Here is a 25,057-nt window from a genome sequence, read left to right as displayed (position 1 = left end):
TGGGCTTTTGTAAATAAGACCTAAGACAACATTTCCATGGGTAAAAGATTTTTGAAACTTGCTCACCCTCCCCGCGACAAGGACATGCATGCTGCTCTGCAACACGCATACTTTTATCAACATTGTGTGAAGGTGGCAGTAGGTCAAGGGAAGAAGTGATATATGCATAGGTTTGCATTTTCAAAATTGCACATGTCGTTTAATGCAGGAGAAATTACCTACAGAAGAAGCAGGTGCAAATTCATCTACTTAATTCCAGGACAGTTTTCCAAGGGAATGTCTAGTTGCACTTTCTCTTTGAGAACTGGTGCGAAGTCCATGGGTAAAAGTACCCATAGGCTTCACCATAATGCGAGCAGCTATGAAAATTGCCTCTGATTATGATCGCCATAATTGTGCAAATATTCAGGGTTTGCCTTCTTTATTTTTAATAGTACAGCGCTCTAGTTGCTCAATTGGTCCAGCCTGCACAGGTTGATAGCTTTCACTGGAAAGCCACCAGCTGGAAAATTATAGGAAGACAATATTCTACATGAGCTTCCAAGACCATCTGGGTGCCTTCTCCAGATCTGGCCAATATAAAAAAAACAGCCTACAGGGGAAGTGGGGGCCAGACTAGATGTATCAGAAAGTCAGTGTTGGGCTCACAGCAGAGGAGTAAAATGAGCGCAGCTGGAAAAGCTGCAGAAAAGGTTTGGAAATGTTGTCATGGATATAGTCAGGAAGACCAACAAGGATGCTTTTACAGCAGTTCAGCTTTGACAAGAAGACAGCATGGGGCAGAAGTGAGCAAACTTTAAAAGGATAAAAAGAGCAAGATTCTTACTAACTCACTTATACTGCTCTTTAGCCTGCATGATGACAAAGTCCCATTTATGGTTGATTTTTTTATTGAGAAAGCTGTAGTTTTCCTGAAAATAAAAAAGAAGACATGAAGGAAAAAAACTGCAAAATTTGTAAAAATATACCTGCTGACAATCTAAGCATTCCCTTTTGTATGAGTATGGGATCCATATACCATTATTTCCAATTAAACATGAGCACCTGGTGACTGAATTTGCACACCTGCAGGTTCTTCAGCTGCCCAGGTGACATGAGTTTGTGGGTCCGTATCACTATAAAACCCTCTATCAGAACTGATGCTGTTTGGCACCCCTTACAGGCAGAGGCCAGGGACTGAATGATTCTGGAAACTCAATTACTCCCTAGTCCTAGAGATCGTACCTCCCGAAGCGGACCGAGGAACATTGGGAGGACAGTGCGTGTCAGAGGTTTGCATTTCTGTTGTCTGTGCTACATGTCCTTGTGCACAAATGGAGGACTTATATTTCCGGTGCTGTCAATATGATGCCTACCATAAGCACCAAATTCATTAAAGAAAAATACAGAAGGAAGAGAAAATAACTCATGACTTACTCTAAGAGGTCTGTTTATCAAGGCACATTGTTAGTAAATAGGCCCCATTTAAATAATGGGAACTGGGATAAATAACACGCGTGCATCATACCTTGATAAATAAACCCTGAAATGAGATAAGAAATATGCTGACATAATTTTACTATCAAAATGCCATTTCATGCTTAGTTAAGTTATGGTAAAAACAAAGTATGAGTGCCCTGCTGAAGGGCACACTACCTACATTTTGCCAAAGAAAATAATATGCAAGCTTTAAAAGAAGATAAGATTTTCAAACCTTTTCATATTCTTCCAAAATGCCCTTCTTCCGAATATTTTTCTTTGCTAGGTAAATTGCTGGGGAAGAAAAGGATTTCACACTTAACATATCACTATTAACAAAAAAACAAAAAAAAAAAGCATTTAACTTAGTACTTTGTAAGTTAATTGTATTAAAATACAAATATGAAATTTCTCGCAAAGACTGAGGTCCCAAAGAGTCAATAGCCAATGGTCTCAAAGTTCAAAACATCTTTCTGATTTTTTTACCGATATATGGATAAACTTATGTACATGTATCCTGTTTGTGCATAAGTTTACCCAGACAGAATGGGAGAGTTCCTGTGGGCGGCGTCAGAGCTGAGTTTGGACTTCTATGCACATACTTTGTAAAATTCCACGAGTGCACATGTATGCGCATATGCCGGCTTGCGCCAAAGGATGCAGCCATATTATAAGATACATGCATATATGCGTGTATGGTATAAAATAAGCTGTACGTGCATACATATGCATAGAATTTTATTTGGACATGTGCATATGTGCACAAATGCCACCTCTATTGCGTAAGTTGGGGGATTTTAGTAGACACGCACGCTGACGCAACTACCAGTTTCCCCAGTTCATTCCCAGTTTCCCAGGTAAAGGATAGGACTTCCTAACCCCGCTAGTTAATTAGCTTCTCTTTTACCCTGTTAGCCCTTCCCCTAAAACCCCACTGACTAGCCTGGTTTTTTTTTTGTTTTAGGACTTACATGCCATCCATAGCAGAAGTAAAGGTTCGCAGTAGAGGACTCCGGCGTGTGTTTGTGCACATAAGCATTTATACACTGGTTTCATTCATAAATCCTGGACGTTAATGCCCCACCCCTTATTTAGAAAAAAAATTTGTGTGCATACCAGGAGATCTGCGGGTACGCGAATGCCTTCTAAAATGTGTGCAGCGCATGCCAGCCTGACTTCTGCACATATCTCCCAGCTTTGGTGTGTGCCCGGCTTTTAAAAGTCACCCCTAAGCGCGTAAACTTACAGGAAAATTTTGTGAGCACCAAATAGCAGGCATTACTAGTGCAGATTTGATGGGAGAATTTTCAAAGCAGATTTATGCACATAAGTCCACTTTGAAAATTGGTATAATTTATTTGTGTGTTTACAGCATACACTATGCTGGATGTTTAAAAAATTACCCTCCCTATGTACAACATGCTATAGAAATAAGGGTGGATCTTATTTCACCATAAAAGGGAGAGTCATTATTTATATTATAAAATTATAATCTGATGAAGCATTTCTTACCAAAAGGCAAAATTAGTGTGCTGTAGAGTGCAATCACTTAAAAAAAAAAAAAAACCCTGTAATCTGGCAGGCTCGTCACCTGGCTTTTGCCAATTCAAGCAGTTGAGCAGAGATTGTCAGGGCATTCTGGCTATATTATAACTCTTGAAACAGAAGCAAGGTTGGATGCTGGTGGCTGGCAAGATTTAAGACAGGAAGCAAGGAGACACATCAGGGTACTGAAAGGTACCCACAGGAGTGGGACAAACCCACAGCAGGAACTGGAACAGAAGGATGCCCACATAACAAGACAGTCTAGGACATAGAAACAAAAACAAACCAAGAAAAGGAGAAAACATGGCCCAAGAGTAGGGCCAATCCAAGGACTCAGATTAGGGCCACAAGAACCAGAGTTACTCTGGAAGTACAGGGAACAAGACAAGACTAAAGGCAAGACTGTAACTAGGACCCAAAGCTCTGGCAAAAACAGACCAGATAGATAAAAAATCAAGGATACAAAAACAACACAAAACATGAGGCCAAAACTAGGACCGTGAGTGAACTAGATCTGGGACCAAGATTAAGGCCAAGCTGTGGCAATGCATATCGTGCGAGGCAACATTAACACTGCATGGCCGCCAACATGACCTACAACCCATAGAGCCTGAAGGATTAGGCAGCTAGTTCACAAGGCCCACTGAGAACCCCTGCTGGTGAGAGGCAAGAACTGCCACAGAGCCTCACAAACATGAAACCCTACTCACTGAGAAAACCACATAGGGTAGAATTCAAATCTACCTTAGAAAATCACTATAATCTGGAATTGAGGATCGACTTAAATAAAATATTTAAAGTAACGAGAGATCATAGACGGACACATGCTATCAGCACCGTACTCATAGGTTTCCCATTTTAATCATCCCACACACAGGGATGGCAATTCTCAAAAAATCCATTTCCATAGATAAAACACAGTTTTACCCACAGAAATGGCTTTCAAAGTAACTCTCCCTGTGAAAACTTCTGTATCTCCCTCCCATTTCAGCAGGTTTAAATACCATTGATTTCCCTTTTTATTCACATGCTACTGCAGTGCTCACTGGTCTTGGAATCTATAAAGCCAATATTCCACCAGTATCCAGCTGAGCAAGTTAGCCAGATAAATTTATCTGGCTAACTTGGTCAAGATATTCAGCGGCTTAGCCACTCCATTGAATATACTCAGCTATCTTATAATTAGCCAGGTAAGTTTATCTGTCTAACTATAGGACAGCTAAATATCTGTCCTAGACTTACCTGGCTGACTAAACCAGTGAAGGCTGAAAATAAAGGGGCAGATTTTCAAAGCCCTACGTGCGCTGGGCCTATTTTATAAAGGCCCAGCAACACGCGTAAAGCCCCAGGACGCGTCTAAGTCCCGGGGCTTTGAAAAAAAGGGGCCGGGGGGAGGGGCAATCCGGAAGCGGGGCTGGGCCAGAGGCCGCTGTGTCGGAGGATCGCGTGCCAGCAGGTTGCCGGCGCGCGCAAGAAGTAAGTTAAAGAAATGGGGGGGGGGGGGGTTTAGAATAGGGCTAGGGGGTGGGAAGGTTAGGGGAAGGGGTAGGAAGGATAGAGAGGGCGGAAAGGAAGTTCCCTCACAGGCCGCTCCTAAATTGGAGCGGCCTGAGAAGGAACGGGTGAAGGCCGCAGGCATCCTGTGCGCGCATGTTATAAAATCAAGCGTCCATGTGTGCCTCCGGGTAGCGCGCGCACATGAACGACCCGCGCGTATCTTTTAAAATTTACCTCAAAGCATTTATCCGAATAAGGGGGGTCATTCATCAAATAGTGTTATCGCGGGCATAAGGGCCCTAACGCTCGCAATAACACCATAACACCCACTATACATAACACATCGTGAGAAGCGTATGCACATTTTAAAAATTTTCCGAACTGGGAGGAGTTAGGGAGGAGTAAATTAAAATGAGGGGTGCTTAGCATTGATAGCAGTTGGATAGAGAGTGCATCAAGCTAGGTCGAGAGTATAATGTACAAATTTCATCTTTGTGTACCTTTCATCACTCCAAATCACATCAAATCTTCACTGATGGTAACTGTTCTGTTCGTACATATCACTGTGCATGTAAAACTGCCCCCCAGAACCCATTCCACCCCACAAACCTCACCCCGAGTTGATAATGGCCCCTCTTACAGTGCTATAAATAGTTTACTTATATAAAGGCCTTATAAAGAGTCTCTCTCTCTCTCTCTCTCTCTCTCTCTCTCTCTCTCTCTCTCTCTCTCTCTCTCTCTCTCTCTCATAAAGGCTTCTCAGCACATGATGTGAAAATATCACAGGTGAAATAAATTTTACTCACATTGCTATGTGATGCAGTATGTAGAAAATTACCTTAACCATGCCACTTTTTTTTTTATCGCGAGTGATATTTTTCACAATTTTATAGCAAAATGATGAATCTAAATTCTAAGCTAGCCAGATAAGTAGCTCCACCCCCGAATGTCTCCATTCCATCCCTCACTTATCTAGCTGGTTAGCCAGATAAACACTTACAGGCGAATTTTAAAAGCCTTGCGTGTGCCAAAACCAGGTGATATGTGCACAGGTTGGGCCGGCATACACTGAGTGCATTTTATCAGCTGCCCAAGGATGCGCATATCTCCCAGTGGGCGCAAAAGTGAAAAGATCCTAAAAAGGGGCGGGGTGTGGGCATGGGCGGGTTGGGGAAGGCCAAGAGATATGCGCGTAAATACTTAAGTGCACAGGCGTGAAGCAGGGTCCCCTGCCGTGAAACTTTACTACTGCTATGGATGGCGTGTAAGTAATGAAACAAAAAACATCTAGGTTGATCCGCAGGGTTTTAAGGGGGGGAAGGGTGGCTATTAAATTAGGGGTTTTGGAAGTCTTATCCCTTAACTGGGTGAAGTGGGAATGTACTGGAAAAATGGCGAATGGTGTTGGCACATGTCCCTTATAAAATTCCCCCAGTTACACAGTAGAAGCGACATTTGCGCACCCATTTACAATTGTGCGCGCATGTATGCGTGTCCAGGCTATTTTATAATATGCGTGCATATACGTGCGCATTCATAAAATGGAGGTGTCTTTAGATACAAGCCGGCAAATGCCATGCACCCGTGCGCCTGCGAGCCTGTTTCAAAGTTATCATCCCTGCCAGCTAAGTAGTTGCTGTTCAATGTGGACGAAAATTCATACAGAACTATTTCGCTGGTTAAGTCGGAACTCAACCAAGTAAGTGGCACTAAATATGTGAGTCTTGCGCATTGCATTCATACTGGGCTAGAATTTTTGGTTTTCTCTCATTTAGAGTAGCTTACATTTTTTTCCCCTGTTTTCTTTGGTCTGATCTCTCTCACAGTTAATTTGAAGGCTTTTTTTGACAGAAGGTGATTTTATGTTTTTTATTTTGGTTTTATAATTGTTTTCTGTATCATAGCTTTGCTATATTGTTTTAAGAGGATTTCTTTGGAGTTTTTGCTTCAAAAATATATAAAAAATAATACTAACAATATTATTCTAATTGTTCCAAAATAATTTTTTATTCTATTTTTTTGCATGTTTCATCATAAGGATAGCTGATTAAATAAAGACAGTGTCTTCTCAATGCACATTTATTCCAATAGACAGAGCCATTCCTTCTCTGATTTGCCTGGTGCAAACAGGAATTTGAAGATGAGACTTTCAAAGATTATTTTGTCAGTCACTCCTAAAATCTCTCCCTACTAACCTGGCCTGCACTCCTTTAGCATCCCTCAAGGATCCCAACTCTGATTTCTTGCTATATACTCCCCACTAAAATACAAACACTGAAAAACAGCTTTGCTAACAGCTGCCCGTTTTCCCATTTCACTTCCAACTTGACTGCTCAATGAAAGCAATGCATATGAAAACATAGTTGTTGGCATAGCAAGGTAATTCCTCTGCATGAATACATAAAGCTACAGTTTGGGGGCATTGAAGGATACTGATGAGCAACCGGGCTATTTTTAAAGGCTAGAAATGCAAGGCAACGTCAGCACTCAGCATGTCTACAGGTCCCATGGGTATCACCCTCTTACAGATAAGATGGATTTTTAATTAAAAAATCTTACTGGTTTCATAGTTAAACAGCAATGCGTTCATTTTCAAAGGCATTATCGCATAAGTAGCCCGTACTCGCAATCACACTATTTTTATAAGCATCAAAAGTACGTGTGTAAGGGACTTCCAGTGATGTCAGCCACCTGATTGGATGCAGGGGCTGCAGCTCCCTCAATTTTCCTGACATATTGACTTTTATAACCCCCAATTTTTTTTTCTTCTATGGATGGCTTTATCTCATTTTAGACTGAGGACATGGAGTGTCTTGGTGAAAACCGTGCAAGTGGTGGTATGTTTTTAATTTAGTTTAGTTTTGGGTTGTTTTTTTTAATTTTTTCTTCATTGACTTTCTTTAAAACAAATCAAAGTGATTTACAGATAAAATATAAAATTCAGGTAAAAAATAAAATATACAAATAATAATAAAACAAAACCAACTAAAACCAGTCACAGGAATGTACACATATATAGGGAGGAGTACCAAAACAATAAATCAGTTCTAAAACTATGATTAAGAGAATGTTTTTGAAAAAAAAAACCCAACAATCCTTCAAGCATTTTGTAAATTTCAGATAGTCCTTCTCCAGTCATAACACCAATAGCAAAGAATTCCAAAAGCAAGGTGCTAAAAATGAAAGTCTCATTTTTGTAAGTTTTTTAGACAATTTCCTTAGGAGAAGGGAGTTTCAAAAGTTTTTGTTGTGAGGAGCATGATGTACAACCTGGTTGATAAAGTATAATCATATTTCTCAGATAAGACAGTGAACCTCTACCTAATGCTTTAAAAGTGAGACAGATAATCTTGAATTGAATTTGTAAAGTAATTGGTAACCTGTGCAATTCTTGAAAAAGCGGAGTCACGTGATCAAATTTTCTTTTGCCCATTATTATTTTAGCTGTGGTGTTTTGAACTAATTGTAAACGGTGAATGGTGCATGCAGGGAGGCCATGAAACAAGGCATTTCAATAGTCTACATGACTAATAACCAAAACATGTACCAATTGTGCATCTTGTGCACGCCGAGCCCACGCCGAGCCGCACTGCCTTCCCCTGTTCCCTTCCCCCCACCCCACCTTCCCTTCCCTTCCCCTATCTCCCCCGCCCTTTCCCCCCTACCTTTTTCTTTTTTTTGCTTCTTTTCAAAACTTACTTCAGCCCTGGCCAACTGCCGGCGCACGCTCCCAGGCCGCTGTGCCTGGAGCCTCTGGCCCTGCCTTGCCCTTACCCCAAACCGCCCCTATTTGCAAGGCCCCTGACTTACATGCGTCCCAGGGCTTTATGCGCGCCTTTTGAAAATAGGCCCGGCATGCGTAACCCTTTGAAAATCTGGCCCTATACTTTTCTAAAACCGAAGGGCCGGATTTTAAAAGCCCTACATGTGTAAATCCAGGGGGTTTACGCATGCCGGGCCTATTTTATAAATGCCCAGTGACGCGCGTAAAGCTCCAGGACATGTGTAAGTCCCGGGGCTTGCAAAAAGGGGTGGTCTGTGGGCGGGGCATGGGCGGGGCGAGGGGCGGAGCAGGGCCAGAGGCCTCCAACATAGCGGCCATTTACCGCTGTGTCGGAGGATCGTGTGCCGGCAGGCGCAAAACGTAAGACAGAGGTCAGGGTGGGTTAGAGTAGGGCTAGGGGGGGAAAGGTTAGGGGAAGTGGTAGAAAGGAAATGGGGGAAGGCAGAGCGGCTTGGCGCGCACAAGGTGCACAATTGTGCACCCCCTTGCGCGCGCCGACCCCTGATTTCATAACATGCACGCGCCTGCGCACGCATTTTATAAAATTGGGCGTACATGTGTGTGCACTGGGTAGCGCACGTACCTGTATGCCCGCGTGAACCTTTTAAAGTCTACCCCGAATTGTTTTGGGTGAAAGACAAGCGTCTTCTCTAAAAAGTCTTGAAGTTGAGTCAGAACAACCTTTTCAATATTTTTAGAAAGAATGGGTAAATTGAAAACAGATAGGTAATAATTATATCTGGATCAAGTTTGTGCTTTTTCAAAGTAGGACAAACTTTAGCAGCCTTTAAATTATCAGGAAAAATTCCCTGGTCTAAACTTTATTAATACATGTTAAATAAGAACATAATCCTAAATCTGGATTTTTCTGGAATTTAAAAGGTTCTAAAATCAAATGAAGAACTCATTTAACCCAGAAATTCCCACACTGGTAATTTGTTTGAATAACGAAAAATTATCAGTACAATCATGGGACATTTCACAAAGCCTTCGCAGCAATAACATAACCCATCCCACTCAAGACCCTCTTCTTCCCGCATACCGAATTCAAACTTAACATCCAGAACTTGTTTGTTTAACCTCAAATTCCAAACAACTACTCGAAGCGGTTATAATGTCCCTGTACTAAACAAAGGTGACCTTTTATGTTCCTGTACCAATCAAAAGTGACCTTTCAACCATCAATCATTTGTACCAAGTGATATTTAATTTAATTCAACTTTTTATCTGTAATCCGTTCAAGGCACTTTATCTATTATCCGTTCAAGATATTTATAAACGTTCAGTGTATTTATCTGTTAACCATTCAAGATATTCAGAAACATTCAATGTATTTAATATTTACCTATTACCCTATATAAACGTTCAATGTAATTGACAAAAGGGAACTCCCCATTTCCTGCAACACTCAGTTTTCTGTAAACCGATGTGATATGCAAAATTGAACATCGGTATATAAAAAACAAATAAATAAATAAATTTCAGAGAGTATGGTAATCCATATCTGGCTGTGCCACAACTGAATCCTGTGTCGCCAGGGAAAAACTGGCCTGAATCTTTCTAATTTTGTCATCAATAGTCATTGCAAAATAATTAGCTGAAAACATCATAACTGTAGAAGTCTGTGGAATAACAGACGCTGGTTACACTAATTTAAAAAAATGGCTGAGATTGATTTTCTGCTTTCTTAAGTTCTTTTTGAAAATAATCTTTCTTAGGTTGTTTAACTTTAAAAGGATGGTGCTTAATACTATTCTTAAGCAGTATCTCAAGTACTTTAGTTTTAGCTTTCTTACATAATTTTCATAATGACTCATCTATCTTTTTAATAAACAAAGTTCTGAGTGAAACCAAGGGTACCTATCCTGTGTCTGTATATTTTGAATTAAGATGGTCCTCCAGTTTTAGATCTGAAAAGTTTTTCTGAAAAGATACACTTGTCCGCTAGCTCGGCTCTATCTAGATCTTTAGTTTTCCTAATATGTATTGTCTTCCTAATATGTACAGCATAAGAAAAATTCCAGTGCCAAGAAAAAAGCACTAAATGATGATCTGTCCATGCCTTAAGAGATAAGAACATAAGAACATAAGAAATGGTCATACTGGGTCAGACCAAGGGTCCATCAAGCCCAGCATCCTGTTTCCAACATTGGCCAATCCAGGTTACGAGTACCTAAGTACCCAAAAACTAAGCATATCCCACGCTACTGTTGCTAGTAATAGCAGTGGCTATTTTCTAAGTCAGCTTGTTTAATATCAGGTAATGGACTTCTCCTCCAAGAACTTATCCAAACCTTTTTTAAACTCAGCTACACTACCTGCACTAACCACATCCCCCGGCAACAAATTCCAGAGTTTAATTGTGCATTGAGTGAAAAAGAACTTTCTCCGATTAGTTTTAAATGTGCTGCATGCTAACTTCATGGAGTGCCCCCTAGTCTTTCTATTATCCGAAAGAGTAAATAACTGATTCACATTTACCCATTCTAGACCTCTCATGATTTTAAAGACCTCTATCATTTCCCCCCTCAGCCATCTCTTCTCCAAGCTGAAAAGTCCTAACCTCTTTACTCTTTCCTCATAGGGGAGCTGTTCCATCCCCATTATCATTTTGGTCGCCCTTCTCTATACCTTCTCCATCGCAACCATATCTTTCTTGAGATGCAGCGACCAGAACTGAACACAGTATTCAAGGTGTGATTTCACCTTGGAGCAATACAGAGGCATTATGACATCCTCCGTTTTTTTCACCATTCCCTTCCTAATAATTCCTAACATTCTGTTTGCTTTTTTGACTGCTGCAGCACACTGAGCCGATGATTTCAAAATATTACCCACTATGACGCCTAGATCTCTTTCCTGGGTGGTAGCTCCTAATATGGAACCTAACATTGTGTAACTATAGCATGGGTTATTTTTCCCTATATGCATCACCTTGCACTTATCCACATTTAATTTCTTCTGCCATTTGGATGCCAATTTTCCAGTCTCACAAGGTCCTCCTGCAATTTATCACAATCACGCATCATATTCCTTTCCAGATCATTTATAAATATATTGAAAAGCACGGGTCCTAGTACAGATCCTTGAGGCACTCCACTGTATACCCTTTTCCACTGAAAAAAATGTTTCCTGTCTTTTAAATAGTTTATAATCCATGAAAGGACAAGAGGCAGGAGCAGAAGGTAAGATAAACATTTTGGGGGGGTTAAAGTAGGGCTGGGGGGGAAAGGTGTTATGCTCAGGCTTGTGGACCCTTGGGCTGATGAAAGGATGGAATACCTTACGGAGGTTCTGTAGGTTCTCTCGTCGGGTGGCGAGGCAGAATGGAAGAGGAGCGCAGTTGACCCTCGGTTCTGGAGGCGGAGATGACTGTAGACAGATGAAGAGGCTAGAAGAGGAGCTGTGTCTTCACCCCTGGAAGTCTGTGGCCCCCCAGGAGGAGCCCGTAGGGACCCAGACCGCTGGGACTTAGGTGGACCCCGAGGAGTCGCGGTATCGGTGCAAGGGCTGACTGGAGCTTTGCCCTGGAAGTCCGCGGTCACCCCCAGGAGGAGCCCGTAGGGACCCAGACTGCTGGGACTTAGGCGGGCCCTTGGAGACGGAATCCAGGAGGGGTCCAAGATCAGGTGCCAGAGAGGCGTCGCTTACCAGTCCAAGGTCACACACCGAGGGATCACCACTTGCCAGTCCAAGGTCACACCAGAGAATCACCGCTTGCCAATCCAAGTCGCACACCAGAGAATCACCGTAAGCCAATCCAAAGTCAGGAACCGAGAAGACCAAGACGAAACAGGAACAGGGATCTGAAGCTCAAGAACTCACCGAGGCAAGCAGACTAGACAGCGCTGAAGGACATTGCCAAGTCAGGGAATGAGCAGAGGAAGCTTCCCTTTATACTTCCCCTGCTCAGGCTGATTAAGGACAGGTGAGGCTTGTTAAAGGGATCAGGTCCCTTTAAATCTCTGAAGGGGGCGTGGCCTCACGCCTAAGGATGGTGGCGGCCATCTTGAATTTCCTCCACGGAGGAAAGGCTGCAGGAACGGCGCAGGGACAGAGCAGAGACGGCTCTCCACCCGGCGGTCAGGCCGGGGACCCGAGCCGGGACAGCACGCACCCGGTCAGGGGTTTCCCCCAAGGCTGCCACGCCCGCGGGACACAACAAAAGGTTAGGGGAAGTGGTGGGAAGGTTAGGTTAGCGGGAGGGAACAGAGGAAGGCAGCGTGGCTCAATGTGTGCAAGGTGCACAATTGTGCACCCCCTTGTGCGCGCCGACCCCCAATTTTATAACTTGCGCGCCTGCGCGTCCAAGTTATAAAATCAGGCATACATGTGCGTGTGCACCAGGTAGCACGCGCACATGTACGCCACACGCGCTCCTTTTAAAATCTACCCCAGAGGATTTATGCGCGTAACTGGTCATACGCGCGCGGGGCCTATTTTCAAAAGACCCGGTGACGTGCATAAAGCCCCGGGACGCTTGTAAGTCCTGGGGCTTGCAAAAAGGGGCAGTCGGGGGTGGGGCGGGGCAGGGCCAGAGGCTCCAGGCACAGCATCCATTTGCTGCTGTGCTGGGGATCGTTTTATTCCAAAACTTACTTCAGCCCCAGGGCTGAAGTAAGTTTTGGAATAAAAAAAAGAAAAAGGTAGGGGGGAAAGGGTGGGGGAGGTAGGGGAAGGGAAGGTGCGTGCACATGTTCTAAAATCGCTTGTCCATGTGCGCGCGCACACATGGACGCGCTCGCGCTGGTTTGAAAATCTACCCCTATTTTTCTCCGCTACAATGGGTAGAGGCTTATTCTTAAAAAACAGTGGAACTGGTGTGATGAGCTCAAAAGGTTTTATAGGCAGCAAGAAAAATTTAATTTCACGATGGCATTTATTATATGGGCAAAATACTTCTACATTGGTGCTTCTAGACTTAGGTAGATACTGGGAGAAGGAGCTTGATATCACTCTAACTATCAACAAAACGCAGCACTGTTTTCAGCTTTCCCATAAGGCCAATGAGGATGTCACAATGAAAGAGATGAAGTTCAGATTATTGCATCATGTATTTATGGATAATATGAAAAGGCACTGGATGAAAATAGCCAGTTTGTAACAAATGTAGACTAGTCCTTGGTACCATGCTTCTCACATTTCTGACTTATCCTGTCATCATTCTGTTTTTGGAGGCGGTACTTTATGAAATACAGCAATGTACTGGAGTGCTGGTTTCTCAAAGAGGTGAATTGTTGTTATGGGGAGATAAGGATATGAAAAAATGTATGTTATTAGCATTTTAAATAGCTTGTAAATGTATATTGACCACTTGGACAGAGCCTACACTGCCTACTATACAAGTTTGGTGGACAAAGATGTCAGAGCTTATGCACTTGGAAAGTTTAGAGGTCAAGTAGTCCAAATGTTTTTTTTAAATGAACATTTATGCGTCAATATGAGGAACAAAGTGATTGATTTGGGTTATTTACCACAGTAGTATAAGTAATATGATCTGCAAGCTCTCCCCCAGTGGTGAAGTGTGCATGTGTGAATGCAATGTTGGATGTCTTATATGTGATGAGCAGATCTAGTGTTATTCTGTCTGAGCTGTTATAGGTTTTGGTTTCTGTTTTTCCATATAGAAAATGACAGGCTATGTGATGGAAAATAATTGTATTCACACGATAGCTTGTATTTTAGTCCTGGACAAAGGCATTTTCTCTATGATGAGACTGTTTTTGTATTATGTCACACAAGCTTGATGTGTATATTTGTGATTGTATTGCATGTTCTGTTTCTCAATAAAGAATATGCAAAAAATAAGTACATGTGTATTTTCAGTTTTGTACACATGCTTGTGCAAAAAAGGGGCGGGCTAGGGGCATTCTGAAGCGGGACAAAGAGCTATGCGTGCAAATTGCTATTTTTTGTAAGATACGTTAGGCGACTTATTCATGCAATTTTACAATGCTAGTTAACTAGTGCAATTGATATCAGACTCGTCTTTTGTCTGCTATTTTTGAGTGGGAAGTTTGGGAGAACTGGGGGGGGGGAGAATTCAAGGTGACGTACTAGAAGGGTCTCAGTGAACTGGTGAAGACATCAGCAAACTTGTGATTTCAATACATGCACATTTTTAATATATCTACTTCTGTGTATAAATCAGGGTTATATGTGAATAAGGCGGTTTTTTTCCACTTGTTAAAAGGATGCATGTATGTTTGTAAAATAGGTAGTAAAATTACATGCTTTCAAATGCATAGCAAATGCTCACATATACTGAGACACACACACATATTATAATCTGCATGGGCCAGATATGTGTAGCTTACAAAATACTATAGTAGATCTCTGCATGCGCATATATGGAGCCACACGGAGATCTTTGAAAGTTATCCACTTTGAGAAGACTCTTGTGTTTTCAGAATAACCACCCACCATACTCCCCCGCCCCCCAAAGTTCTATCTGTTCTCAAGAATTAATTTTACAAAGCTTTAATCCTGAGATACAATGGAACCAGAAGGAGCAATGCATGAAAATAAAGCAAAATGGGACCCCTAAGGCCCTATGTTATTCTGCAATAGTTAAGGCTGTTGGTCAACCAACATATGACATGGGAGGGAAAAGGGCAAACATCAGAAGTAAGTGGGTTTCCCATCGGAGAGAAGAGATTTGCCAGGGTCATGCTGGAGCACGTTTGCTCTCCAAGAAGTGCTACAAGATGGTTCCAGGAAGTGTTCACATAGCTAGTGTTACAAATGACAGGCTGAGCCAGACAAGCATGTATGGCCTTGTAGCTCCAATTTTCAAAGGAAAAGCAGGACTTTATATCCATCAAAATGATGGGGTCATAACCAGGACTGTCCTTGAAGATCTGAGCCATTTGATGATGGAATGTATTCATCTGCTTGACTTACCATAGTCTGTATCCTCTGCTGGCCACTGCTGGGTAGGCCAGAAATATGGAGTCTAAGGGGGAAAAAGAAGCAATTGTTTAACCAGTCATGAAAATATCCTACATTCTCAGGATAAAACCTACAGTATTGGATTTGTGTTTTCCCACTTGTACAGTGTTTGTTATGAGGGAGCTTTTTACCCTTCTTAATTGCAATACACCTAAAATCAGCTCTGGCAGACTTCGGTTCCTCTCCCACTTTAAAGATGTTGGGGACATTTTTCAAAGAGATCTAGGTGCCTTCAGGGCCTAATCCCTGTGTTTCAAATGCATCCCAGGTAAAGTGACTAAATAGTACTATTTTCACAATTTGGGCTAATTAATTATTTAACCGTTTTTCTGTTCTACTGTTCCAAAAATGTATTGTTCAAAGCAGAAAACTACATTTAACAGTTATTAAAGGAGGCATTCCTATGTGTTTGGGTCAGGGAAGAAAAGTACATGTACATAATTGGATTTTCAATTATACATAAGTGGTTTCTCCTCCAGAACCCCCGGCCACATAAATAGCAAGAACAAAGTCCATGGCGGCATCTGTATTCTCATAATTTTATCCAATTTTCAAAGAGACACTACTATTTGAAAGCTTACAAAAGTATATAAGTACAAAAATCCAACATGTCATTTATTGACATTTGGCCCTAAAAAGGTACAAGTCAAGTCTTCCTCTATCTTCCTTCTGCTGTGACAAGCAGGAAACACAAAGAAAGACATCTCCACTTAGAGCAACCTCAAGTCTTCTCCTATTGGTAACTGTGCCAGAGTGATGTATTTTCTATTGATGCATACTTCAGTGGAAAAGCTGTAAACTGTTTTCAAAGAAGAAAACAAAAGTCAACTATTTAGAGAAACAATGGTGTTTAGAAGGGTGACCATAAAGCACTTTAGCTACGGCTATTGTGAAGCTTCTATGGAATGAAAAAGCTGTCCTCTGAGAAACACCTGAAACAGGTGTTCTCCAAGGACAACAGGATGTTAGCCCTCACACATGGGTGACATCATCAAATGGAACCTGGCACGGAAAGTTCAGGTCAAAGTTTCTAGAACTTTGACTTGGTTTCATTAAGCATGCCCAGCATGCATTAATCCATGCAACCATGCAGGGTCCCCTTCAATCTTATAACATAGAATAAATGAAAAATAAGAAGAATATATATATATTCACTTAGTGGAACTCCAACTCTGCGGCATGGTGGGTGGGTTTCATGAGGACAAACATCCTGCTGTCCTCAGAGAGCACCTGTTAAAGGTGAGCAACTCTGCTTTCTCCAAGAACAAGCAGGATGGGTAGTCCTCACACATGGGCATATCCCTAGCTACAGGCTGTCCCCCAACATAAAAAGACAACCAATAAAACACCCAAAATAGGAGCAGGCACAACAACAAGGGTTTTGTTGATAACAAGAGGGGGGAACAACTTGAACACAAACAACAGCTTTTAGGCGGGAACAGAGTTGGGTTCTACACCTCAAACAAATTCCAAAAGACAGATTGGCCAAACTTACTATTGCGTTGGCCATCCCTATCCAAGCAATAGTGAAATATGAATGTGTGAAGAGAACTCCATGTCTCAGCCTTACAGATCTCCTCCATGGGAACTGCTTACAAGTGGACAACCAACGCTGCCATGGCTCGAACAGAATGAGCATTGACATGGCCTCCAAGATCCAGTCCTGCCTGGGCATAACAGAAGGAAATGTGGTCTGCCTGCCAATTATAGAGTGTCTGTTTGGCAACAGCAATGCCCAACTTATTACTAGCAAAATAAATAGTTGAGTGGACTGTATGGGCTTCTGTCCACTCCAGGTAGAAGCTAAGGCTCTCTTGCAGTCAAATTGAGCAGGGTTTGTTTGAATTGGTGTGAATGGGGCCTGGGAAAGAATCTTGGCAAGACAATGGACCGGTTAAGATGGAAGTCCATCACCACCTTAGGCAGGAACTTAGGGTGCAAGACTGTCATGAAAGAACATAGTATAAGGTAGATAAGTCACTAAAAGGGGACCCCACATGGTATAATGCATGCTCAATAAAGCCAAGTAAAAGTTCTAAAAACTTTGACATAAGTTTTCCGTGCCAGGATCTATTTGATGCTGGGGCAGACAGAGAGGTATATAGATGAGCCCTTCAGGGGCATAGTAGCCTAGTCCCAACTTCTGACTGGCAGCCCTGGTGCTACCGTGGAGGAAGAAAGTCTCATGATTGGAAAGCATCAATATGGTGCAGCAGGAAAGGATCCTGTAGCAAGGACCTGCTCTCCAGGTGATGCATTGTCCTTTCACACCGAGGATGTGTCTCCAAGGCCTACTGCCCAGGAGGGAAGGGTTAGATCGGCCGACATAGTTGGATATTGCATTATTAGGAATGTAGACAGCCAGGTGGCTGGTGGGCGTGAGGATCACCTGGTAACATGCCTACCTGGTGCGAAGGTGGCGGACCTCACGCGTCACCTAGATAGGATTTTAGACAGTGCTGGGGAGGAGCCGGCTGTCGTGGTACATGTGGGCACCAACGACATAGGAAAATGTGGGAGGGAGGTTCTGGAAGCCAAATTTAAACCCAGCATCTGACCATAGCAAATCGCCTTGCAACGAGGTTCCTGCTTGATCCTCATTGTGCTGTGCTGCTCCAGGTGCTTCCAGCCTGTGCTGATCCTTGTTACTGGGGCTTCTGTTCTGTGTCGGTCCTGTGACTTCGTTCCTGTCCTTGGACCTTTGCTTGCCTTCCTGGTTCCTGACTTCGGCTTTTTCTTGACTCTTCTGCCTGCCGCCTGCCTCGACCCTGGTCAGTCTCCGGTTTCTCTTCAGCTTCCTAGGTCTCCTAAGTCCCAGCGGCTCAGGCCTCACGGGCTCCTCCCGGAGGGTTGCGGGCTTCCAGGGCAAAGCCATCTCTTCAGCATCCTAGGTCTTCTAAGTCCCAGTGGCTCGGGCCTCACGGGCTCCTCCCGGGGGGTCGCGGGCTTCCAGGGCGAAGTTCCACATCCACGCTTGCCTGGCATCACCTACTGGCCTTTCTCATTACGGCGGAGTGCTTCCCATCATCTCCGCAAGGTCGGTCCAAGAGTTCACTACTCCGCTCGCAACACAAATAGCAGATGAAATTTAATGTGGATAACTGCAAGGTGATGCATATAGGGAAAAATAACCCATGCTATAGTTACACAATGTTAGGTTCCATTTTAGGAGCTACCACCCAAGAAAGAGATCTAGGCATCATAGTGGATAACACATTGAAATCATCGGTTCAGTGTGCTGTGGCAGTCAAAAAAGTAAAAAGAATGTTGGGAATTATTAGAAAGGGAATGGTGAATAAAATGGAAAATGTCATAATGACTCTGTATCGCTCCATGGTGAGACTGCACCTTGAATACTGTGTACAATTCTGGTCGCCGCATCTCAAGAAAGATATAGTTGCAATGGAGAAGGTACAGAGAAGGGCGACCAAAATGATAAAGGGAATGGAAGAGCTCCCGTATGAGGAAAGACTAAAGAGGTTAGGACTTTTCAGCTTGGAGAAGAGACGGCTGAGGTGGGATATGATAGAGGTGTTTAAAATCATGAGAGGTCTAGAACGTGTAAATGTGAATCAGTTATTTACTCTTTCGGATAATAGGAAGACTAGGGGGCACTCCATGAAGTTAGCATGCGGCACATTTAAAACTAATCGGAGAAAGTTCTTTTTCACTCAACGCACAATTAAACTCTGGAATTTGTTGCCAGAGGATGTGGTTAGTACAGTTAGGGTAGCTGTGTTTAAAAAAGTATTGGATAAGTTCTTGGAGGAGAAGTCCATTACCTGCTATTAATTAAGTTGACTTAGAAAATAGCCACTGCAATTACTAGCAACGGTAACATGGAATAGACTTAGTTTTTGGGTACTTGCCATGTTCTTATGCCCTGGATTGGCCACTGTTGGAAACAGGATGCTGGGCTTCATGGACCCTTGGTCTGACCCAGTATGGCATGTTCTTATGTTATCTCAAAAAAAGGTATGTGTAGTGGAGCAATGAGTAAAAGTCCAAAACAACAAAATAACGCCACAATAATATTTATACACAATCAAGAGTGTCCACCTACCCAGATATTTAAAAATGGAGGAAAAAGACCTCAGAGCTTCATGTTAGTTCAATTAAGAACATATAACATTGCAAACCACCTCACCAATGTTATATGTTCTTAATTGAACTAACATGAGGCTCTGAGGTCTTTTTCCTCCATTTTAAAATAGCTGGGTAGGTGGACACTCTTGATTGTGTATAAATATTATTGTGGCGTTATTTTGTTGTTTTGGACTTATGTTCTTATGTTACCCATGTGTGAGGACTACCATCTTGCTTTTCCTCAGAGAAAAGGAATCCCATGGTATTTCACTTTGCGGGAAAAGGTAATGCACAAAAGACCATGTGGCAATAAGCAACTCTCTAGAACAAGATTTGTGAGTGACAGAATGAGAGATGTAGACTGATATTAGGGAGTAAATATGTGTCATTTTCTGGATATGTAAAAGGCCCAATGTATGGTTATGAGCAAACCAAAAGTGGGTTTTTTAGGCCTCGATAGTCCCATAAACAGGAGGTTTTCATATTAACTAGAAGAAGCATTTAGCTTTCAGCTCAAAATTACAGTATCAGCTCGATCCAGTAAAGTCCGTGGGAGAGCGGACTAACGCCCGCTCTCCCGGCGCGCGCACCGGCCCCTCGCCGGTGCGCGCGATCCAGTATTTAAATTAGGCGACGCGGTGCAAACGAGGAAAAAGAGGCGCTAGGGACACTAGCGCGTCCCTAGCGCCTCCTTTTGGCCTGGAGCGGCGGCTGTCAGCGGGTTTGACAGCCGACGCTCAATTTTGCCGGCGTCGGTTCTCGAGCCCGCTGACAGCCACGGGCTCGGAAACCGGACGCCGGCAAAATTGAGCGTCCGGTTTTCGGCCCGACAGCCGCGGGCCGAATTCAAAATTTTTTTATTTTTTTTTTTACTTTTTTTTTACTTTTGGGGACCTCCAACTTAATATCGCTATGATATTAAGTCGGAGGGTGCACAGAAAAGCAGTTTTTACTGCTTTTCTGTGCACTTCCCTGGCGCCGGAAGAAATTAGCGCCGACCTTTGGGCGGCGCTAATTTCTTAGAGTAAAATGTGCGGCTTGGCTGCACATTTTACTTACTGGATCGCTCAGGAATATCTAATAGGGCCATCAACATGCATTTGCATGTTGAGGGCGCTATTAGGTGCCGCGGGTGGGCCGCGTGTTTTCCTCCCCTTACTGAATAAGGGGTAAGGGAAAACACGCGTCCAGAGCAGGGTGACAGTGCGCTCCGACGGAGCACACTTTACTGGATCGACCTGTGTATTAGATAATGCAAATATTGTATCCCATTCCTGCCAAGTGTGTAATTTTGTGTTAAATGCATTACATTAACCTGTAGCATGCAGTACTCATGTGTTGCTGATGGTGAATAGCAGTGAATGAATTGACCTAGCATCTGGTTATGATAAGCAGAAATAGAGAGTTAGTAAATGTATTACAAAATTGTTGGATGCAACTTGTACACCACGTACCTGAAACCTGTACAGACTATGATCGACCTTGAGAACGAGGTTCTTTGGTTCCTGCAGTGGGTAGATGTAGCCATACTTGACCATCAAGTTCCCAAAGTTCTGGGCCTCTAAAAATAAATACATGAAACAATAAGCAAACAAACTGAGAACTAAAATGTGATGTAGAACTAGTAAGGACTTTGATACCTCTCTGAGAAAAATCCAGTTTCCATATTAAATAATAATTTCCTATAAACCTAAGAATTTATTAAATTGTGTTTCATTGCTGTTCAGCACCATGATTTGGACATTTCCTGTGACAGACAGTCTCATAAATATTAATAGTGCTTCTCTAACGTTTGAAGGACACTGGAGAGTATGTCACATAAATAAAAACTGCAAAGTTAATAGGCAACAGGAATGAAGGAGAAAATGTAGAGTACAACAAGATTAAGAAATCTGGCCCTGCATTTTAAAACTTGATCACAGGCTGGTACTTTTGAAGGGCTGGTGCTCCACCAAACAGGAGACTCTGATTTCAGTCTCCTGCCTCCTGTCCAAAGATGATCAGTTGGCATTTTGGCCATTTTGGGGCTGTAAGTTTCCTTGTGATTATGATTTTGGGTTGAGGTGATATACTGCTATTTCTGAGTCATCAATTTAGCACATATTCATTTTTCAGTTTCCTGTTGTAGTTTGTTATTAAGAAGGTCTGGAGGTTTGAAAGATGTATTTTTATGCTAGTTATTTTCTCATGATTGTTGCAAGGTTTATTTAATTTTGTGTTTTAGATTTTACTGTTATTTTTTATTTTTTAGTCTTGATTTCTATTATGGGTTATTAGAATAGAGAAGAATTATTCCACTTTTCATTAAAAAAATGAAAATGGTTGTTTTCTCACTATTGAGGATTCTAATTCTGTTTTAATATACTATTGTCTGTGATTATTCTGTGAGATGTTATGCGATTTGGTAGAGATGAGGAATGGAGGGAACTAAGTATCATGAAGTAAATGTATGGGATAGGATGTGGTTTGACTGTGGGTTAGGTGGACATCCATGCTGATGTTATTATTGATTTAAGCTGGTATATTTTATTTTGCATTTTTATATATTTTATGTTTTGTTTTGTATTTCATTTTATTTATATTATTTTACTTAGTATATTGCCTTGAGTATCCCTTAGGGCTAAGAAGGCAATTAATAATTTTTTAATAAAGAAAGACATTTTCTTGTATTTATTTTTTTTAGGCTTATTTATTTTATGATGTGATGTAGTTTACTCTTTGGTATGTTATTAATTATGTTATGATATAATCCACTTTGTTTGGGTCTTTGACCTTGGAAAGGTGAAATACAAATGTCTAAATTAAATTAAATCTGTTTGCAAAGGTGGTGTGCTTGAGTTCTGGAAGGGGAGGGAGGAGGGGAAGACAGCTGCTGCTGTTACAGTGACCCCTGCTGGCACAAACAGTGATGCTAAGGAACAGTCTCAGAGGTTTTCTTCCTGCCCTTAGCCAGGAAAGAAATCGGTGCCTCTTGATTAGGCCATCTGAAAAAGAGGTGGGAGGGATATAAAAGTTGGGATTAAAATGGGCAAAACAGAAAATGGATCCCTGGGTAGGCAACTTTTGACCCAGAAAATCTTTTCCTGGTATAGGGTAAGGTATAGTTGAACAGGATGTAGAAGTCACTTACTGTGGAAAAGGTAAGTGTTAATTAATTGTCTTTTGAGAGATTAATCAATTTAGAGGAAACACTTTTGTGACTGTTATGAATATAAAATATGATGCTTTAATAATGGCAAGAGTTAACATCAAATGTTAATGGCCACACTAACCATGTAGCCCAGATGAGTCTGAGACTTTTGATTTGCATACAGAAAAGGAACTATAGCATTCTTCAACACCTCTTACTTCAGGCACACATACTCATAGGGTGGGGTTTATTTTTTTCTGTTTTGTGACTCTGAGAAAAATGTTAAGTAAACAGATCCCCAAGTCATCTTTCAGTGTTGGCACTTACCTGAATAGTTATGTGGCAGTCTCTCTGACTGAGGCCTATCAGATGCCAGTCAAACTGGATGGTGAAAACAGATACCAGCATTGCGGGTTTATGATATCATCCCTGTATAATCCATGTGTCATAGCAAAGGAATTTTGATTTTCTTTGCTCGGTAACCTAGTTGAACTATTCTGTAAATCAATGACAGCTGGAGGCACCCACTTAAATCTATCTAGCATTGCAAATGCAGTTGAGAATAAAATTATGGAAGACCTTGATCAAAGACCCTATCCTTAATAGGAGCCCTGGAGACCACATTATTTCAAATTATTTAATGCATGAAGATGATAAAATAAGCAGTGATATAGTCAAGGGTATGAAATCAGTACTGTTCCTACCTTCATCAGTAATTTGTAGTCGTTGAATAATCCATTCCAGAATATCATGACCTACAAGGAGATAGTGTTGTTTTAAATCAAATACAAAGGCATCTACTTAGTTTTCTCCTGTTTGTCATGCAACAGTGAAAATAAAAGGACTTTTTTTTACCCTCAGATGAATAGTTGAAATATTAGGGTTGGGGTTAAAGTTAGATCAGCTAGCACCAAGGCATCAGAAAATCCAGTTGCCAAGGTCTGTTTCTATTTTCATTCCATCCGGCAACAAGAGATAATCAATTTCATTCCTGAGAATAGCAGTGAGAGGTGTGTGCACCCGGCTTTTCTAAGGTGTAAGGAACAACAAACTATGTGGTATACTTTGAAAATCCTCAGCATTCTGCTGAAATCACTGGCATAATCAACACTTCAAATGCTTTCTAGTGTTTGAGTCTCCAATAAAAAGTAGATCACCAGCAGAATTCCTGATATTTGTTTGTTTTTTTTAGAATACCTACCACCACCACTATGTGAGGAAAAGATCATCTAGGAAATAGAAGCAGTAAACTTCTGGTCTGGAGTCAGTAGTTTGGCCGAGCAGCCAAAAATGGAGGCCTGCTAGTGGGCTACCCCAGAGCCTCCCTCATCTGTCCTACTGACCTCACAGGCAGTCGGGTTTTCAAGATAACCACAATGAATTGGTATAAGATAAATTTGGATACATTGGAGACTTAGTATATGCAAATTTACTTTATGCTTATTCATTGTGACCATCCAGAAAACCCGACTGGTTTCGGGTCACCATGGTGTGGGTTTACCATGACAGATTAGGGAAGTCATGAGTTAAACTGTAGTAGCTCTCTTATAATTTCTAAGTTGTAGCTATTCTCTCTTATTACGTAACTAGAGGGAAAATATCACAACCACAACTTCAGGTCCTTTTCTGTTTTTAATGCTATTTTGCCTTAATTCACTTTATTGGGTCATGTTAAAATCACTTTTCATAAGCCGCCTGATGATGGAAAAGAGATGGGCATCTCATACTGATTGCTTTTATTGAAAATTCAATAGTCCTACTATGCCAAATAGGCCAGTACAAGCCAAGCAGATTTGCTAGGCCCACAGTGTGTTTTATATATGCAAAATCTCAAACCGAACAATCTGAGAGGATGATCTTGGTAATTTACATGTGATGCTTCCTGAATGGCCCAAGACTTTTATGTACCTTGGACCCTAAATGCATCCTCCCTTCCCCCGCTGAGCCCTTGATCCATCTCTAAATGTGAGGAAAAGGTGGAAACATTAAGATGGTAGTAGGGGGAGATTTCAAAAGTAGTAATTGTTCTGGGGTTCTGTGCTTCCTGGGATCCCTGTTTGTTCCCTGGGCAGATGTACCAAAGTGTTCATATATTCATGTCAACTGGCTCTCACGTTTATCACTGGCCTTGTTAAATTTACTAGTGTCAGTATGTTGAAATTAATCCATTATCATTTCATCATTCAATCTTCAGTGTCACTCATCTTGGTTCTCCAGCAACTCTTTGAATAAATGGGGTGCCACATCCAGGAAAACAGGAAAAGGGGGGCCTGCAGCCTTAATCCACTTCTGAACTTCTGTAAGCACTAAACTATAGCCACCATAGACACCAAAGTGATTGGTTTCTCTTCCTCTCCACAGTTAAGCCCCACAAAGGTCCTCCATAATTCAGACACTGTACACAATTCTTCCCAAGCTTTAGTCAAGGGGAAATCAGTGTATGCCTAAAATGTTGTTTATTGAGGAGCCTTTCCATGTTGCTCACACATAGGAACTATCCACTGCTCCTATATAACACTGCCCTAGCATCACCAGTGCTGTTTTCTTCTCTTGGATGAATTAATTACTTTTTCTCTGTGTGCCAGCACCATAAAATATTAAAACAA

At 41.9% G+C, this 25,057-nt stretch overlaps 1 protein-coding gene across 2 annotated transcripts in view; it reads right to left on the bottom strand.

The window, feature by feature from the left end:
* The window catches only part of RGS9 (regulator of G protein signaling 9), a 132,606-nt gene that overhangs the window by 90,640 nt on the left and 16,909 nt on the right, over positions 1 to 25,057 (bottom strand). For both annotated transcript variants that reach the window (XM_029597560.1, XM_029597561.1), the window contains exons 2-6: positions 23,156 to 23,206; positions 20,776 to 20,882; positions 15,188 to 15,239; positions 1,694 to 1,752; positions 835 to 911 (exon numbers count right to left, since the gene is read on the bottom strand). In XM_029597560.1, coding sequence (XP_029453420.1) covers positions 835 to 911; positions 1,694 to 1,752; positions 15,188 to 15,239; positions 20,776 to 20,882; positions 23,156 to 23,206 — 346 coding nt within the window. The remainder of the gene's footprint in view (positions 1 to 834; positions 912 to 1,693; positions 1,753 to 15,187; positions 15,240 to 20,775; positions 20,883 to 23,155; positions 23,207 to 25,057) is intronic.

The sequence above is a fragment of the Rhinatrema bivittatum genome, chromosome 4, assembly GCF_901001135.1.
Source record: "Rhinatrema bivittatum chromosome 4, aRhiBiv1.1, whole genome shotgun sequence".
Taxonomy (NCBI): Eukaryota; Metazoa; Chordata; class Amphibia; order Gymnophiona; family Rhinatrematidae; genus Rhinatrema; species Rhinatrema bivittatum.
The sequence above is the reverse complement of the archived record's forward strand: the minus strand, read 5'-3'. Positions and strand labels throughout refer to the sequence as shown.